The 16,597-nt window shown below is 44.7% G+C and overlaps 1 protein-coding gene across 1 annotated transcript in view; it reads left to right on the top strand.

Annotated features, from left to right (window-relative positions):
- MBD5 (methyl-CpG binding domain protein 5) overlaps nucleotides 1-16,597 on the top strand; it is a 129,615-nt gene that overhangs the window by 87,632 nt on the left and 25,386 nt on the right. Inside the window, exons 5-9 of the mRNA XM_054277994.1 lie at nucleotides 1,725-1,844; nucleotides 2,277-2,411; nucleotides 8,708-8,810; nucleotides 9,170-9,350; nucleotides 11,475-13,562. Of these exons, the coding sequence (XP_054133969.1) occupies nucleotides 2,299-2,411; nucleotides 8,708-8,810; nucleotides 9,170-9,350; nucleotides 11,475-13,562 (2,485 nt within the window). The 5' untranslated portion in view covers nucleotides 1,725-1,844; nucleotides 2,277-2,298. The remainder of the gene's footprint in view (nucleotides 1-1,724; nucleotides 1,845-2,276; nucleotides 2,412-8,707; nucleotides 8,811-9,169; nucleotides 9,351-11,474; nucleotides 13,563-16,597) is intronic.

The raw sequence follows: 16,597 nt of genomic DNA on the forward strand, positions 1-16,597 counted from the left end.
TTTCACCCAGCAGTAATCAAAACCAGTTGATATACTGGTGTAAGTTGATTTTCATCTAGGAATAAGCAACACTAGGTTATATACAGGTGTAAGTTACTCTCACCCAGCAATAAGCAAAACCACTTTATACAGGTGTAAGTTGTTTTTGACCCAGGAATAAGCAAAAACAGTTTATATACAGGTGTAAGTTGTTTCTCACCCAGCAATAATCAAAGCCACTTTATACAGGTGTAAGTTGTTTTTCACTCAGGAATAAGCAAAGCCGGTTTATACAGGTGTAAGTTGTTTTCACCCAGCAATAGATTGTTGTGTTAAGGACCTGCTCACACCAGGATTGCTTTCACCTGGGAACCTGCAAAGTGCCAGCTTGCCCTGGAAGCAATGACAGGCCAGCTGCTGATATAACAGAGCAGGTTTGATTTTATAAAGCCTTTCTTTATGGTTTTTCAACCTTCCTGCACCATCCAAGATTCCAACCTTTGGCCAATTTAGATTCCAGCCCCTCAGTGGAGGGGGTCTGGCCAACCAGCTCCTTTTATCCACAGCCTGCTTGGAAATACCCTGGTGAGGTTTTTTTTTATTTTTGGAGCTTTTGGAACTTTACATTTCTAAGCAGCACTTCTAAAGGGAATGTTCTGCATGAGGGTACTTAAGGGAATATTTTCCAGGACTATATTTATGCCTCTGTAGTCTTCCTTTAGTGGTCTTGAAGGAAGGAGCTGTTATTACTGTTAAATATAGATGTAATGTGGTGTTATTGCAGAAATGTCTTTATGTTCCGTTTCTGGCTTTAAAAAAAAAACCCTTTTCTTATTAAAATCAGTCAGGTCTATAACATTTATTATGTTTTAACATGTTGGCATAATGTTAGTGTTGGGAATAAGGCAGGATTGACACCTGATTCCAAATAAACTCTCCTAATGAGGTTGCTACAGCAGTCATGCATGCCATCCTATATTTAAATTTAGGATTGTTGCTTTTCCTATATTTGAATTTAGGATTGTTGCCTTTTTCTGGTGTATTTACTATTTAAATCTCATATTCCACGTTTGTCTCACCTTAATAAAATGTCCAGTTTCAAGTGTTAAGTCTCACCTGGTCAGCTTGAAAAAACTATTTTGGGGGGAATGACTCAACTTCTGTCATGAGAGAAAATCTCTGAGGGGAATTATTCTTGAGGATGTTCAGATTGTTTCAAAGGTATTCAGGGATCAGTCACTGCTGCTGGCTTTTCCCTTTTTATTACCCAATTTTTTTGGTGGGATGATTATTTTAATTCAGTCGAAATGCAGGAGGTTTGCATTTTTATGGATATTACCAAAGCCTGGAAGCAGCTTCCCTCACATGAAATTCATTCAGTTTTCTAAACAATTTTTAAAGGGCATTAATTTAGTCATCTGTGATGGTTGTGAACAGAAGCATATGTGAAAATATTCAGTGAAAAGATGCATCCCTTAATTCACCCAAACTCCACATCAACTATTTAACAGCGCTTGCACTCTTGTAGCTTTTAAGATGTAGCTCAATTACATCCACGTATAAATAGAAAATGCTGGCAGGATTCTGTTTGCTCTGAGCCTTGTTTTGATGGTTCCATTGACATTTAAAACTTTGATTTGAAGCTCTGGAAATGGCTGCAGCTGTAAACATCTCCCTGAGTTGCTGCACTGGGCTGGAAGGCTGGAGAGGAGGGCTCACGTGTTTCCCACATCTTTATCTTTCAGGCTGTTTGATTGGAGCCAAGGAGTCAGCAAAGAACCTCAAGAAGACAACTTGGATCATGAGCAGAAGATAAAAAAAGAAAACAAAAAGAATGTGGCATATAAAGGGTGTAATACCTGGAGGTATTGGATCTGACTCATATTTATAAAAATGAGACGAGCTTTCACAAAACACAAGTTATCTTAGACAGTCATCAAGCTTGGAGCCATCATGCTGTTGAACTAGAAATTCTCCTTTTCCCCATTCTCCTTTCTGACAGGTAACAAAGGATTGGTGAATTATGATTTTCCCAAGTTGGAAGCACTAATTTTTATCTATATAGTTCATCCTTATGAATATATAAGGAGTTAAACATTGCATATTTAATGTGGATTATAATGGGAAAGTGACTCATTAACCAAAATGGCCACTTTTAAGGACTTGGTTTCAAACTGAGCTGGAGCCTCCCGATGCACTTTGTAGGATTTGGGGGAAGCTGTGCTGCAGGGCCTGCTTTGGGAGGCCAGGATGACATGTAGTAAAAGGATATCACCTTCCTGTTGATATCTCTGAAGACTCATAACCAGAAACAGGAAAATGAATGGTGGGAAGGAGTGTGACGGAGGGGACACGGATGGAGGGCCACCAGCAGTGCAAGTTCCCGTTGGTTGGCAGCGGAGGGTGGACCAAAGTGGAGTTCTCTACATCAGGTAAGGCCACCCCAGGGCTGGGCTGGGCTTTGGTGCACTTTGGCCAGGATGTGCAGGGAGTTCCTGACTCAGCTCCTTCCTTCTGCTCTGAAACATCCAGGAGTTGTTCCTCAAGCACAGGATGGTCTGGGAAGGTGAAGGAGGGGAGATGTAGGTGGGAGTTTGGGAAGGAATTCCTGCCTGGGAGGGTGGGGAGCGGCTGGGATGGGATTCCAAGAGAATCTGGGGCTGTCCATGGATCCCTGGAAGTGTCGCAGGCCAGGCTGGACATTGGGGCTTGGAGCAGCCTGGGATGGTGGGAGGTGTTCCTGGGCAAGAGTTTGAACTGGATGAGCTTTAGATCCCTCCCAACCCAAACCATTCCATGATTCTGTGATTCTTTTCCAAGTATATTTGGGCTGGGATGGGATTCCCAGAGCAGCTGTGGCCGTTCCTGGATCCCTGGAAGTGCCCCAGGCCAGGCTGGACATTGGGGCTTGGAGCAGCCTGGGACAGTGGGAGTGTCCCTGGGCACTGGTTGGAGCTGGATGAGCTTTAGATCCCCCAACCCAAACCATTCCATGATTTTGTGATTCTTTTCCAAGTATATTTGGGCTGGGCTGGGATTCCCAGAGAAGCTGGGGCTGCCCCTGGATCCCAGGAAATGTCCCAGGCCAGGTTGGACACTGGGGCTTAGAGCACCCTGGGATGGTGGGAGGTGTTCCTGGGCAGGGATTGGAGCTGGATGAGCTTTAGATCCCTCCCAACCCAAACCATTCCATGATTTTGTGTTCTTTTCCAAGTAAATTTAACTCGTGACCACTCAATAGCTCCAAACTCATTTTTATGCCCATAAAGGTTCTGTGTTCACTATCACTGACATTCTCCAGCTTTTATGGATCCCTCACATTTCTCATGTGGGGAAAAAACCCAAGAACATAAACCCAAATCCAAACTTTTAGCTGCTTAATTTATTTATTTTCTTAGCTTATTTGATTTTTTTTTTCTTTGCCCTGGAATGGTCACAGAGAAATGCATTGAAATTGCTATAAAATAAATGTGTTCAGACAAAGAGAGCCTAAATTAAATGTTATTGGAAAAAAGATCAAAGTTAGCTTTATAAAATGTGGGGACATTGGGTTTGCATCACACAAATTTGTGATTATCACTCAGTTATTTGCTTAAATTTCTCCCACTGTTGTGTGATTAAAATAACCACTTCTCCCAACATTTTGTGTATTACCAATACAAAAGTCTTTAACGAGCCAGAGCACACTCCAATTTTACACTGAGCTGCCTTGAAGGATCAGAAGCACTGCAGGATTTCTGGGTTGTGTTCTCCATGAGCAGAATGAACCCCAGCCCATGGCAGAGAAACCAGCCTGCCCTTGTGTTTCTCATTGCAGCTCCCATTCCCTGGGCCTCTGCCTCTCTTACAGGCCAATGGGAAAGGAAAACTTGTGGATTAGGGTTTTTTCCCCAATAATCTCTGTATCCAGACACCAGGAAAATAATGCTGTGATATTTTTGTGTACCTGATGACCCCACTCAGCTTTTGAACTTAATTTCCATGGCCCTAAAAAGTTGTAGATGACAGTTTTGGGGAAGGTCATGTCATTCCTGCCCTATTCTCAAGTTTTCCACTGTATTTTTTTCTTCTTTGAATTCCATGATTTTCTGGCAGTTTCTTACGATTTTCTGAATAATGAGTTTTCTGGTAGTTTATGTACCTGATGATCCCACTCAGCTTTTGAACTTCATTTCCAGAACCCTAAAAAGTTTTACACACCAGCATTACTGAAGCTCTTTACTGCCCATTTCCCAAGTTTTCCAATGGATTTTTTTATTCCCTCGTGAATTTTCTGGTGCTTTTATTTACCTGATGATCCCACTCAGCTTTTGAACTTCATTTCCACAGCCCTAACAAGTTTTACACAAGAGCTTTGGGGACGCCCATGTTATTCCTGCCCTCTTCCCAAGTTTTCCAATGTATTTTTTTATTCTTTAAATTCCATGATTTTGTAGCATTTTCTTACCAATTTCTGAATAGTGAATTTTCTGGTAGTTTATTTACCTGATGACCCCACTCAGGTTTTGAATTTCATTTTCCACAACCCTAAAAAGTTTTACACAACAGCTTTGGGGAACCTCACGTTATTCCTGCCCTCTTCGCAAGTTTTTCAATGTATTTTTTTATTCCTAGGTGAATTTTCTGGTACTTTTATCTACCTGATGATTTTTCCAATGTATTTTTCTATTCCTTGGTGAATTTTCTGGTGATGGGACCTGATGATCCCACTCAGCTTTTGCACTTTATTTTCCACAGCCCTTACAAATTTGACACAACAGCTTTGGAGAAGTAAATGTTATTCCTGCCATTTTCTAATGTATTTTTTTAGTCTTTGAATTCCATGATTCTATGGAATTTATTTTATAATATTATTTAATAATTTTTTTTCTTACAATTTTCTGAATAGTGAGTTTTCTGGTAGTTTATTTACCTGATAACCCCACTGAGCTTTTAAACTTAATTTTCTACAACCCTAAAAAGTTTTACACAACACCATTACTGGAGCTCTTTACTGCCTTCTTCCCTAGTTTTCCAATGGATTTTTCTGTTCCTTGGTGAATTTTCTGGTGCTTTTATTTACCTGGTGATCCCACTCAGCTTTTGAACTTCATTTCCACAGCCCTAACAAGTTTTGCACAAGAGCTTTGGGGACGCCCATGTTATTCCTGCCCTCTTCCCAAGTTTTCCAATGTATTTTTTTATTCTTTAAATTCCGTGATTTTGTAGCATTTTCTTACCAATTTCTGAATAGTGAATTTTCTGGTAGTTTATTTACCTGATGACCCCACTCAGGTTTTGAATTTCATTTTCCACAACCCTAAAAAGTTTTACACAACAGCTTTGGGGAACCTCACGTTATTCCTGCCCTCTTCGCAAGTTTTTCAATGTATTTTTTTATTCCTAGGTGAATTTTCTGGTACTTTTATCTACCTGATGATTTTTCCAATGTATTTTTCTATTCCTTGGTGAATTTTCTGGTGATGGGACCTGATGATCCCACTCAGCTTTTGAACTTTATTTTCCACAGCCCTTACAAATTTGACACAACAGCTTTGGAGAAGTAAATGTTATTCCTGCCATTTTCCAATGTATTTTTTTAGTCTTTGAATTCCATGATTCTATGGAATTTATTTTATAATATTATTTTATAATTTTTTTTTCTCACAATTTTCTGAACAGTGAGTTTTCTGGTAGTTTGTTTACCTGGTGACCCCACTCAGCTTTTGAATTTGATTTTCCACAACCCTAAAAAGTTCTACACAACAGCATTACTGAAGCTCTTTACTGCCCTCTTCCCAAGTTTTTCAGTGTATTTTTTTATTCCTTGGTGAGTTTTCTGGTGCTTTTATTTACCTGATGATCCCACTCAGCTTGTAAACTTCATTTCCCCCAGCCCTAACAAGTTTTACACAACAGCTTCAATGAAGTTCATTCCTGCCCTCTTCCCAAGTTTTCCAATGCATTTTTTTCAATGTATTTTTCTTTGAATTCCATGATTTTATGGCAGTTTCTTACAATTTTCTGAACAGTGAATTTTTCTGGTAGTTTATGTACCTGATGACCCCATTGAACTTTTGAATTTCATTTTCTACAGCCCTGACAAGTTTTACACAACAGCTTTGGGAAAACTCATGTCATTTCTGCCCCGTTCCCAAGTTTTCCAATGTATTTTTTTATTCCTTGGTGAATTTTCTGGTACTTTTATTTACCTGATGATTTTTCCAATGTGTTTTCTTATTCCTTGGTGAATTTTCTGGAGCTTTTATGTACCTGATGATCCCAGTCAGGTTTTAAACTTCATTTCCACAGCCCTAAAAAGTTTTACTCAACAGCTTTGGGGAAGCTCATGTTATTCCTACCCTCCTCCCAAGTTTTCAAATGAATTTTTTAATTCCTTGGTGAATTTTCTGATACTTTTATTTACCTGATTATCACACTCAGCTTTTAAACTTAATTTTTCACAGCCCTAAGAAGTTCTACACAACAACATTACTGAAGCTCTTTACTGCCCTCTTCCCAAGTTTTCCAATGCATTTTTCTATTCCTTGGTGAATTTTCTGGTCACTTTCTCAGAGTTTCTGATGAATAAAAGTGTTTTGCACTCCTGTGTGTGCAAGGCCCAGAGCAGGAGGTGTTGCTTGGGAAGGTGGGAGTGCAATAATCCAATCTCTGCCTGCCTTGGAGCATCCCCAGGGCTCTGAGGGCAGCTGAATCCCCCAGGACTGAGTTTCCACAAGCTCCTCTGTGCCCTGCCAGCGTGCACAGCCTTCCTGGAGGCAAGGAAAGGTCAAACAGTATTGACTCCACAGCTATCCCGGGGAAAAATTAGTGGATATATTAAGATCTGACATGATTCAAGTGGAATAGATGATCCCAGCTGAATAAAGACTCTGTGTTTGTGCCTCCTTGGAAAGCACGGATGCTTCCCTGTCAGCTGTCAGCAGTTGCTTTGGATTAAATCAAGATTAAATCCATTCATTAACTGGTTTTCATTACCTGCTAGAAGCACTGAGTTGGCTCTGAGGGTTTTTCTTAGCAAAACAGAGCTGCTAAGTGGGGCCTAAATCATCCCTGCAAGTGTCCAGGGCCAGGCTGGATGGGGAGCCTGGGATGGTGGGAGGTGATTCCAGGGCTGGAATCAGCTGAGCTTCAGCTCCTTCCCAAGCTAAAGAGTCTGCAATTCCGTGATTTTGTGGCAGTTTCCTGCAAAAGAAGCTTTGGGTTATCCTTTGTGTTGCAGAAGTGTCAATAACTGTGCACACACAAGAGACTTCGCAGTTACAGCTGTGCCCAGGATCAAGGCAGAAACAGGGGGAAAATGGCCCTTTTTAAAATTTATTTGTGTTTTGTGGATAAATAGCCCTGCCTGTGTGTGCAGTAGGAGTGCTGGATCCCACAGATTCAGGGATTGACCTTCCTTCCCTCTCCCTGACTGGCAGCACACTCCTTTTCACTCCAGCACCTCCTGGAGCGTGTGTGTGCCCAGGCAAACAGCACACCAGGGTTATTTAAAATCACTTTTTTCCAAAAATACCCCAGGAAAAGGAGCCTTTTTTAGCCAATGCAAATAAAACAGCATCCTCAGTGCAGAGCATATTCCCAGAAATGCCTTTCAACAGGAGGTTTTAAGGATCACAGGAAGTGTCTGGAGAGATTTTGGGTGTGGATGGGATGGTGCAGAGCAAATGGCAGGGTGGGATTCTCCCTTGGGAAGCTGTTCCATCCTCCAGGGTGGAGTTTGGGCTCAGCATGGTCAGGACAGGTGGGAACATCCCAAGGGATCAGCCAGGATCCTGCTGTAATGAAAATAAATCAAAGCAAAGAGCAGTTTCCCCCTGCTCCCCAAGGATTTCAGGCAGGGAGGGTTTGACTCCTGACCAGTCACCAGACCTGGACCTTTATTTTTAGATTGCTCTTTCATCTTCCTCACCCTCCAAGCTGTCACTGCTACACAGATTCAACCTGAGCACTTCTCCCAAAAATAACTATTTCAGGGCATGCCTGGCAAAGAAATGACTTATTTAAACTGTCAGCAGGACTTGAAATGTCACTTGCAGATGTTGCTTTAGATGTGACTCGTGCAGGATGAGGTGTTTATGGCTTGGATTCTAAGCACCAAAGTTCCTCACAGCTTGGAATTTTGAGTCAGGAGTGTTTTTGTGATCCAAACTATTCCACTTAAGCTGTTTTTGTTTGAATTAGGGCTATTTACAGCTGCCATTAATAACGAGTGTTTTATTCAGGATAAACAGTTCAGCTGGCCCAGCAATAAAGAGCAATCTGCAGGTTACAGGCTGGGGACACGAGAAGGATTTTTTATATTATGAATTAGTGATTTTGCCATAACAGAGTTCCCAGTGCCCTATTTTGGGAAGTGGAGATAATGATTTTCTGGTGGGAGTTGGAGAAATCCAAGTGCAGTTTGTCAGGAGCTGGCTGGCCTGGCTCCTTGGTGTAATATTTCTTACTTTCAGTGAGAAGGTCAAAATTTTAGCTGAATGAAACCAAACATTGTGCATCAAAGGGACCCAGCTGCAACAGTGTTATTTCCTTTAAAATATGTTTGGGGTTTTGTTGGTTTTTTTTTTTTTTTTGTAAGTATTATCTCAACTTTTGAATAAAAGCAAGAAGTGCTATGCGAAAAAAAAAAAAAAAAAGAAATGTGATTTTACCCACTGTCCTTGTGAGCAGATACAAGTCCTGACCCATCCAAGAGCTTGTATTCATAATTTCTGTTCCTTTGCAGTCCCAGTGGGTCTTTATTATCCTGCTTGGAGCAGGTGAAGACTTACTTGCTGACTGATGGAACGTGCAAGTGTGGCCTAGAATGTCCTCTTGTTCTTCCCAAGGTAAAGCACAGCATCGTTTTGGATCTGGGTGCAATAATATTTATCAGCTGCCCGTGCTGGTGACTCAAACTCTGTTCAGATCATCTCTAAAATAAGTGGTGTCCACTCAAAGTTAGACCTTAAAATAGAAAATTCAGCTCCCCTCTGCCTTAGCCCCTCTTGCAGAGGATCTGACTCAGTTATTATAAATATTTTCATTTTTTATTTGTTGTTTCCAAACATCCTGTCGGGGAATCCCTTGGGCAGTATAGGAGCAGTCAGGAGCAGAGGAGAATTCCTTTATAAAATATAAAATTCTTAATTTATGTGAATTTGCTGCCTGTAGTCATTCTTTTAAACACTGGAATTTTCACTGCCAGGTCTTTAATTTTGATCCTGGAGCTGCTGTGAAGCAGAGAACTGCTGAAGATGTTAAAGCGGACGAAGATGTCACCAAACTATGCATTCACAAAAGGAAAATTATTGCTGTGGCTACACTTCACAAAAGCATGGAAGCACCACATCCTTCACTGGTTCTAACTAGTCCTGGTGGTGGAACAAGTGAGTAAAATGAAATCATGGAATAATCTGATTTTTATACACATAATTACTGTGCAAAACCACCCCCAAAGTCTGACCACAAGTGCAAAAATAAGCAGATTGAAGGAATAAATAAAGGGAGTAGGCAGAGATGGAGGTAGATAGAAAATGAGCCTAAAAGCAGGTCAGACTAAGAGCATGATTTTCTTGGAAAAGATATCAGATTGTTCTAGACAAAGAAAATACATTAGCTCTCATCTTTTGGAACTGTAGTAATATGTCTGATATTCTGTCACATGGGAAATTAGAGGAGCAGAATAAAGTGATTATGAAGGGATTAGGATGTGGCTAAGGACTTGGCTAAATGGGAAATTGTAGTGTAAAGGAGAATAGACAGCAAGAGGAGATCTCCACTGTCATTTCTCAAGGATTATTTTTGGCCACCAACCTGGATTAGCATTTTAATTATCCCCATCAATAAAAAAAGTGAGGAAATTTGTTGGTGGCTGAAGTTGACAGGTACTCTCCAAACAAAAGTGTAAACCCAAGGGGGTTCCCTGAGGCCTGGAGTGAAAGCAGAGTTAGCACTGAAACAGCTCCAAACCCAGAAATTCACCCAAAATTGGGGACTTTGTCAGGATCACAGGAACAGGTTCTGAAGAGAATGACAAATCCCAGTGGGCAGGACAAAGGAGGGAAGGGGCTGAGTTTAAATTTTTGTACTCTGGGGTTGCAGCTCCTGGGAAAAGGCCTGAGCTCCCTCCACCCCTCATTGCTGTGAGAGCACCTGGCCAACTGCTCTTCCTGAAAAAATACAAGAAAACCAAGAAACAATAAATTTTAGAGAAGTGCCAATGCTAACAGACCCATGCTGTTCATAGTACTGATGTGCCCCTGCATTTTCACATTGAAATTTAGGATTTAAAATTTTTCTTGAAATTTTTTTTCAGTGTAATTTTGGTTTTAAGTGTCAGTGGAATTTCCCAAGTTTCTGTGCATTTCCCTGCTTAATTTTTTCAATGACTAGTAGTTAAATTACATTCCTGTTTTCAAAAAATCAGCAAAATGAAGGAGGTAATTTATACATTTCTGTGCTCTTACTTTCTCTGTCAGTCAGAATTTTGTGCATAAGCAAAGAAGAAAATTCCCCAATAAATCTCCCTGTAAGCAAAACTTTTGCACATTTATATATGACCATTTGCTTATTTCCAGCACTCAAGGTGAGGCCTCTCATAATTATTGTATTTTGCAGTTCAGCCTTTAGTTTTATCCCCTAAATGAGACTTTGGTTGTATTTTGGGACAGGGGAAATGTTTGTTTCTCTCACGTTGGAGCAAATAGGATGAAGGCAGGATTGTCAGTGCTGTCTGACCAGGCTGAAAGATGAGTACAGGAATTCCAAGGCACCTCTGGGTTCATTTGAACACGGAATTTTTAGCTCCCAATTCCAGCTGAATTTTGCACATCCAGAGGCTGCATGCCAAGCACTGCAAGCTGAATTGCAAATTCCCAGAGCTGCAAAACTGGCAGAAAGTCCCCCAGACTTGGAGCTGCTTGTGCTTCTACTCTGGAAGTAAAACATTGGTGAAAAATCTCTTTAAATAAAGATGGAAAGTGATCTTGTGTTTGTTGGAAGGTGTAGCCTCAAAAGTGGGATTTACAGGGAATTTTTCCATCATGTGCAAATATCCCCAAGGCTTCTGTCCTGAAAAGAAAGAGAAACATTCAGGATGCCTCATCAGGGGCAGCATTCGGGACAGGACCTTTTCTGTGGGAACTGAGTCTCAATCCTGGACAGGCTTTGTTCCTCCTGTCCTCAATAGATGGTGCCAGAGGCTCCTTTTCCCTGCCACAGCCATCCCTCTCCTCCTGCCAGAGGGGGGATGCTGGAGATGCAGGAGGCTTGCTTGGAAAAGGCAAAAGGCAAGGAACAAGGTTCCAAGTGGTCCATGTTTCTGTGGGATACGGAATTACAGCTGTGTCAATGGGACAGGACCGCTCCAGCTTGGAGACTGAGGGTTTATTTCTGCTGAAGCAAAAGTTTTGAGCTTTTTTGGGAACGTTTTCACCCTCAGCAGCTTTGCCCTGAAACGCGGCACACTGGATTTGCAACCAGTAGTAACTGTTGTGTGTTTCCCACGCCAGGTGCAACGCCAGTAGTTCCCACCCGAGCAGCAACTCCAAGGTCGATGAGGAATAAATCACATGAAGGAATTACAAATTCTGTGATGCCGGAATGTAAGACTCCTTTCAAGTTGATGATGGGGGCATCTAATGCCATGGGTAGGCTTTATGTGCAAGAAATGGCTGGAAGCCAGCAAGCAGAGCTCCATCCTGCCTATCCCAGGCAGAGATTGGGGAGCAATGAACTGGGGCAGAAGTCTCCGTACCGCGGCAGCCACGGGGGGATGCCCAGCCCGGCGTCCTCGGGGTCGCAGATCTACGGGGACGGCTCCATCTCGCCCAGGACCGACCCTCTCGGGAGCCCCGACGTCTTCACGAGGAACAATCCCAGTTTTCACGGAGCGCCCAACTCCAGTCCCATCCACATGACCAGGACGCCGCTGTCCCCGCCGTCAGTCATGCTCCACGGCTCTCCCATACAGTCATCCTGTGCAATGGCTGGAAGGACTAATATACCTCTTTCCCCCACCCTGACCACCAAGAGCCCAGTCATGAAAAAACCCCTGTGTAACTTTTCGGCCGGTATGGAAATACCACGAGCAATGTTCCACCATAAACCCCCCCAAGGCCCACCCCCGCCTCCTCCACCGCCTTCTTGTGCTCTTCAGAAAAAGCCATTAACGTCCGAGAAGGATCCGCTTGGCATTCTGGACCCCATTCCCAGCAAGCCGCCGAACCAGAACCCCGTGATCATGAACCCCACCACGTTCCACTCGAGTGTCCACTCTCAGGTACCCGTGATGAATGTAAGCATGCCCCCCGCCGTGGTGCCCCTGCCCAGCAACCTGCCCCTGCCCACCGTCAAACCCGCCCACATCAACCATGGCGCTCACGTCCAAAGGGTTCAGCACTCGGCGTCGACGTCGCTGTCCCCCTCGCCGGTGACGTCCCCCGTTCACGCCATGGCGCCCGGCATGGCGAGGATCGAGGCTTCTCCCCAAAGATCGCGTTCTTCTTCCACCTCGTCCGATCACGGAAACTTCCTGCTGCCTCCCGTGGGGTCGTCCTGTAGCGGTATCAAAGTCCCTCCCAGGTCCCCGAGGTCGACCATAGGGTCGCCGAGGCCATCCATGCCATCCAGCCCTTCCACCAAGCACGACGGACTCAGTCAGTACAAGGACATCCCCAACCCGTTAATTGCTGGAATGAGTAACGTGTTAAATCCTCCCAACAACGCCGTTTTTCCCGCTGCGTCGGCCGGAAGCGGTTCCTTGAAGAGTCAGCCTGGTTTGCTGGGAATGCCTTTAAATCAGATCTTGAACCAGCACAACGCTGCCTCTTTTCCAGCAAGCAGTTTACTCTCAGCAGCAGCCAAAGCACAGCTAGCAAATCAAAATAAACTTGCTGGTAACAACAATAACAGCAGTAGCAATTCTGGACCTGTTGCCAGCGGCGGCAGCACCGAAGGACACAGCACTTTAAATCCCATGTTCCCTCCTGCTGCCAACGTGCTCCTCCCCACCACGGAAGGGCAGAGCGGCCGGGCAGCACTGAGAGATAAATTGATGTCTCAGCAAAAGGATCCTCTGAGGAAAAGGAAGCAGCCCACCACCACGGTGCTGAGCTTGCTGAGACAGTCTCAGCTGGACAGCTCTGGCCTTCCCAAAGCCGGCTCCGATTTGATCAGAAAGCCGAGTCAAAGCTCCTTCCCCATCAGCTCCATGTCGCAGCTCCTGCAGTCCATGAGTTGTCAGAGCTCCCACGGGAGCAGCAATAGTTCCTCGGGCTGCGGGGGCTCCGGCGGCGCCCTGCCCTGCCCCGGCGCCCAGCTGCACCTGGCGGAGCCCGCGCTGCCCCCGGGGCTGCCCTGCCCCAACCCCAACCCCAGCCCCAGCTTCGGGCCCGGCGCCGGGGCCGCCCCCTCCAACCACCTGGCGGGGCTCCTCAACCAGATGCAGGCCGGGAGCTGCGGGATGCTCCCCCAGGCGGGAATGGCCTTGGGGAACTCCCTGCACCCCAGCCCGGCCCAGGCCAGGCTCCAGGCACCCTCCACGCCCGGCATCCCCAACAGCATCGGGAGCAGCTGCAATCAGAGCAGCCCTGAAGCAGGTACGTGGCTGTGCCAGCGGATTGTCACGGGTTTCTGTCCTTGGGAATCTTTCGTGGCTGGTTTTGGATGTTTGTCTGGGTTTGGAAAGGCAGGTGTCTGCTAAGGAAGGCAGAGCCTGCCCTGAAATGGGAAATGTAAACCTTCTCCCTCTGAATTGTTATAATTTCTGAGATTAAAAGGCTCTCAGGCTATGATATGGGAATAGCAATAACAGTTCTTTACTAGGAAAATTAAAAATATAAATGCAATAGTACTAGCAAAAAACAAACCACTGCCAGAGTCACTACATGCCCTGTCCCCTGTGTGTCAGGGCGGTGTCCCAGCCCCATCCCATGGGGGCTCAGCCCTCCTGCAGTGCCAGCTGTGGCTCTGCTGCAGCCGGGATCCTGCACAAGGGGGGAGTTTTCCTCTGCAGCTCCAGGGCTGCTGCAGATGGGCCTGGGCTCCTCTGGGAATGCAGGGCAGCACAAAGCTGCTCCTCTGGGAATGCAGGGGGCACAAAGCTGCTCCTCTGGGAATGCAGGGCAGCACAAAGCTGCTCCTCTGGGAATGCAGGGCAGCACAAAGCTGCTCCTCTGGGAATGCAGGGGGCACAAAGCTGCTCCTCTGGGAATGCAGGGCAGCACAAAGCTGCTCCTCTGGGAATGCAGGGGCCACAAAGCTGCTCCTCTGGGAATGCAGGGCAGCACAAAGCTGCTCCTCTGGGAATGCAGGGCAGCACAAAGCTGCTCCTCTGGCAATGCAGGGCAGCACAAAGCTGCTCCTCTGGGAATGCAGGGGGCACAAAGCTGCTCCTCTGGGAATGCAGGGCAGCACAAAGCTGCTCCTCTGGGAATGCAGGGGGCAGAGGCTGCTGTGCTGTCCCAAAGCTCAGATTGTACCCAGGTAGGAATGCTTGGCTCCTCCCCTGGGCACAGCATCTCCCCATGGGATGATGGAATTGGATCAGCCATGCAGGGACACTCACTGGCCATGGACAGAAGATAATTAATAATTAATGGCCCATGGACAGAAGATAATTAATAATTAATGGCCCATGAACAGCAGGGATCTTCTGAGGGACGATTGGTGTGGAAGAGATAAAGAAAACTTCCCAATGGACAGCAGAGAACTGCCCCACTTCTAACAGATGGGGAATAGAATACACACATATTTTACAGGACGTTATTCCGTGTTAAACTTGGGTTTATCCCGGTGAAAAGTGCACCTGGTTTGTGCTGAAAGCCACAAAATCAAAAATAAAACAGAAAGGAAAAAAAAAAAACAGCGGTAAACTACAACATATCTCCCTTTTTCTGGACAAAACTATCCTGGCCTGCTTCCTGTGACAGCTCTTCCCTCTGCTAACTTCCACACACTCTCCATGAACAAAATCCATTCACTTCTGGACATTCCCACACCTCTTAATCACTTCTCCACATAAATTGGAGTTTTTTTGCAGCCTGCCCTGCTCCAAGCCCAGAAGTTTGTGGCTCACCTGGCAGTGCATGTCCAGGTGATCCATGAGCTCTTTCCTGCTGGAATTAAAGGGGTGGTGTCAGAGATTGGAGCAGATCCTGGGAGCACCAAAATGTACAAAATCACCCTTTTCAGGGCCAGCAGGAGGGAATGCCAAGCCTGTGTTTGCTTTTATTGAGGTAATTTTACTAAGGTGGTAATTAAATGCTTGAATAAACTGTTGGAGGTGTGTAGGGAGAAATTTCCTGGTTTGTTCATGAGGGAAGATTTGGAGAGGAAATGGGTTTGCTGCTGTTATCAACTCTGGGGGGTTTACAGAGAAGAAGGAATCCGCTCAAAAATGTGAATTTTATTGAATGTTACTGGTTGAACAAAGTATTAAAAGATGGTAGTGGTGTAAATTTCTGAAGTGGAATGAAAACCCAGGTCTCACCAAAGTGTTCTAGTGGCCTCTCATTAAGCCATGCTAGAACCTGCTCTGCATTCCTCATCTTCTTCATTTAAAATGGAATGGAATTCTAGAAAAGCTGAATTATAGTCCAATTATGTTCTACTGTTGCTCTGGTCGTGGTTCCTGATGACTTTTAAGGGTTTCTCCCCATCCCTGTGATTAAAAAGTTTCATTTTCCTTGCCTGGAGTGGTCACAACAAGCAGCTCTCAGTCCTTTGTGGCTCTTTTCCCTTGTCACTTTGGCACAGGGACATTTCCTGCTGCAGCTCCTGGGACTTTGCACTGCACAAAGCTCTGGGGTGGCCCTGGGAATTCCCTTCCCTGTCCCACTGAGCACAGCACACGGCCCCTGGGGCAGGATCCCCTTGGATCCCACCTTGCCTGGGCTCTCCACCACTCCCAAAGGGGCTTCCATGGTGTTTCTGTGTCCATCACAGCCTCTGCTTGTACCTCCACCCAGCTCCAGGCTGAATTCCCCCCAGAAATACAAACAGAACAGAACAAATGGGTCAAAGCCTGGAGGAAAGTTCCAGCATTTCAGGAACTTTCCTCCAGGAAAAATCCTGAATCCTCCAGGAAATCATCCCTTCAGGAACAGGAATTGGGGCATGACCCCCCTGGGCACTGCTCCTGCCATTCCCCTCTCTGGGCACGGCTCAGGATTGGAGCCACAGAGTTCCAAAGCCTCAATGACACTTTTTTTCCTTACCTAAAAGATAAAAGATAATTCCATGTAGGCAAAGGCTGGAAAATTGGGAGATGTTCCATTCTCTGCTGCTGAAGGAGTTGTTCCTTCAGTTTGGTGCTTGCAGGACACACAGCCTGCATTCAGTTATTGAATATCTGTGGGGGAAATAGTAAAGGTAAAAAGGCTGAGATACATTCCTTACACTTTGCCACAACATCAGTCTCATTACATAGTTAAAACAATTAAAAATAACAACAACTCACTTCTTACCAGCAACAACCCAAGATTTCTTTGTTACAAAACATTTTAAAAACTTCCTAACCAATGGCATATTACTAAAACTTACAGATAGTTATTCTAGCCTATATTATATATTATATATTATATATAATACATAGTATATTATATATTATATATTATATATTATATATTATATA

The sequence above is a fragment of the Melozone crissalis genome, unplaced genomic scaffold (assembly GCF_028551555.1).
Source record: "Melozone crissalis strain CALT ecotype California unplaced genomic scaffold, PUWL_Pcris_2 ptg000023l_1, whole genome shotgun sequence".
Lineage (NCBI taxonomy): Eukaryota > Metazoa > Chordata > Aves > Passeriformes > Passerellidae > Melozone > Melozone crissalis.